The sequence below is a fragment of the Cebus imitator genome, unplaced genomic scaffold (assembly GCF_001604975.1).
Source record: "Cebus imitator isolate Cc_AM_T3 unplaced genomic scaffold, Cebus_imitator-1.0 Scaffold79, whole genome shotgun sequence".
In the NCBI taxonomy this organism is placed as follows: Eukaryota; Metazoa; Chordata; class Mammalia; order Primates; family Cebidae; genus Cebus; species Cebus imitator.
In genome coordinates, this window is record NW_016107394.1 from 8,038,766 (window position 1) to 8,040,063 (window position 1,298).

The 1,298-nt window shown below is 35.6% G+C and overlaps 1 protein-coding gene across 2 annotated transcripts in view; it reads right to left on the reverse strand.

Annotated features, from left to right (window-relative positions):
* CFAP300 (cilia and flagella associated protein 300) overlaps positions 1 to 1,298 on the reverse strand; it is a 38,558-nt gene that overhangs the window by 16,227 nt on the left and 21,033 nt on the right. For both annotated transcript variants that reach the window (XM_017533080.2, XM_017533079.2), the window contains exon 4: positions 969 to 1,135. In XM_017533080.2, the coding sequence (XP_017388569.1) occupies positions 969 to 1,135 (167 nt within the window). The remainder of the gene's footprint in view (positions 1 to 968; positions 1,136 to 1,298) is intronic.

The following is a 1,298-nucleotide window of genomic DNA, read 5'->3' on the forward strand; positions in this document are numbered from 1 at the left end:
GTTGACCAGGATGGTCTCGATCTCTTGACCTCGTGATCCACCCGCCTCGGCCTCCCAAAGTGCTGGGATTACAGGCTTGAGCCACCGCGCCCGGCAAGATTATTATCTTCTAAACAATAAGTCAGGAATCAGGTAAACAATCTATATATTTTAATTCCAAGTTCAGTGTACCTTTCACTAAAACAAAATTTAATTTAGTTAATCCAATGGCTTTGTTGTTATCAGCAATGAGATAAAAAGATTCTTTTACTCCTGGGATGTTTGTATTTACCTAATTTTATTTTTGAGAAAAAGTCCCGCACTGCCACCCAGGTTGGAATGCAGTGGCATGATCACAGCTCACTGCAGCCTTGATCTCCCAAACTCAAGCAATCCTCTCACTTCAGCCTTCTGAGCAGCTGGGACTACAGGTGTGAGCCACCAGCCCTAATTTTCATAGTTTTTGTGGACACGGTTTTGCCATGTTGCTGAGGCTGGTCTTGAACTCCTGGTTTCAAACCATCTGTCTACCTCAGCCTCCCAAACTGCTGAAATTACAAGCATGAGCTGCCGTGCCCAGCCCGGGGATGTTTTTAATATTCATTTGATAAATTTAAAAGCCCACATCGAACAAAAATAGCCTTATTATATAGGCCAGGATTTCCCTACTTCAGCACTACAGACCTTTTGAGCCAGATGACTTTCTGGTGACTGTTTTGTGAGTTATATAATGTTTAGCAGTATCTATACCTATCAGATGTTAGTAGCACCTATTTGAGAATTACTGAAATGCACAAATAATTAAGTTGATGGCTAAAGTGCATCTAAGTAGAAATCTACCAGTGTTAGGATTATTACTGATCATTATTTATAAATAAAAGGTATTTTATGAGAAGGTATTTTATGCTTTAAGCAGGAAAAAGGTTTTTGACATTTTTGCATTTCCTGAAATAAAATTCCACTGTGAATTTTTAAAATTCTGTACTTACTCTTCGTAACTCATCAGAAATGAGAAATGGATCACAAAAAGAATCTAAACATTTAACGATATGTCCATTGTCTCGTACAATATCTTCATCATATAACCGATGAAAAAATGACATTGAAAGCTGTGTGCAAGGAACATTTATAGCTTCAATTTTTTTCACTTCAGTTCCTGAAAAAAGATATTTTATAAGAATGGAGATAGAAAAATTAATTTGGTATTCTCCCACTATTTCCAAAAAGTTAACAAATATGACATTTTTTAATATATTTAAAATATATATTAGTTTATGAATTTTATTAAATTCTTATTTTACAGCTTCTTCATTTCTGTT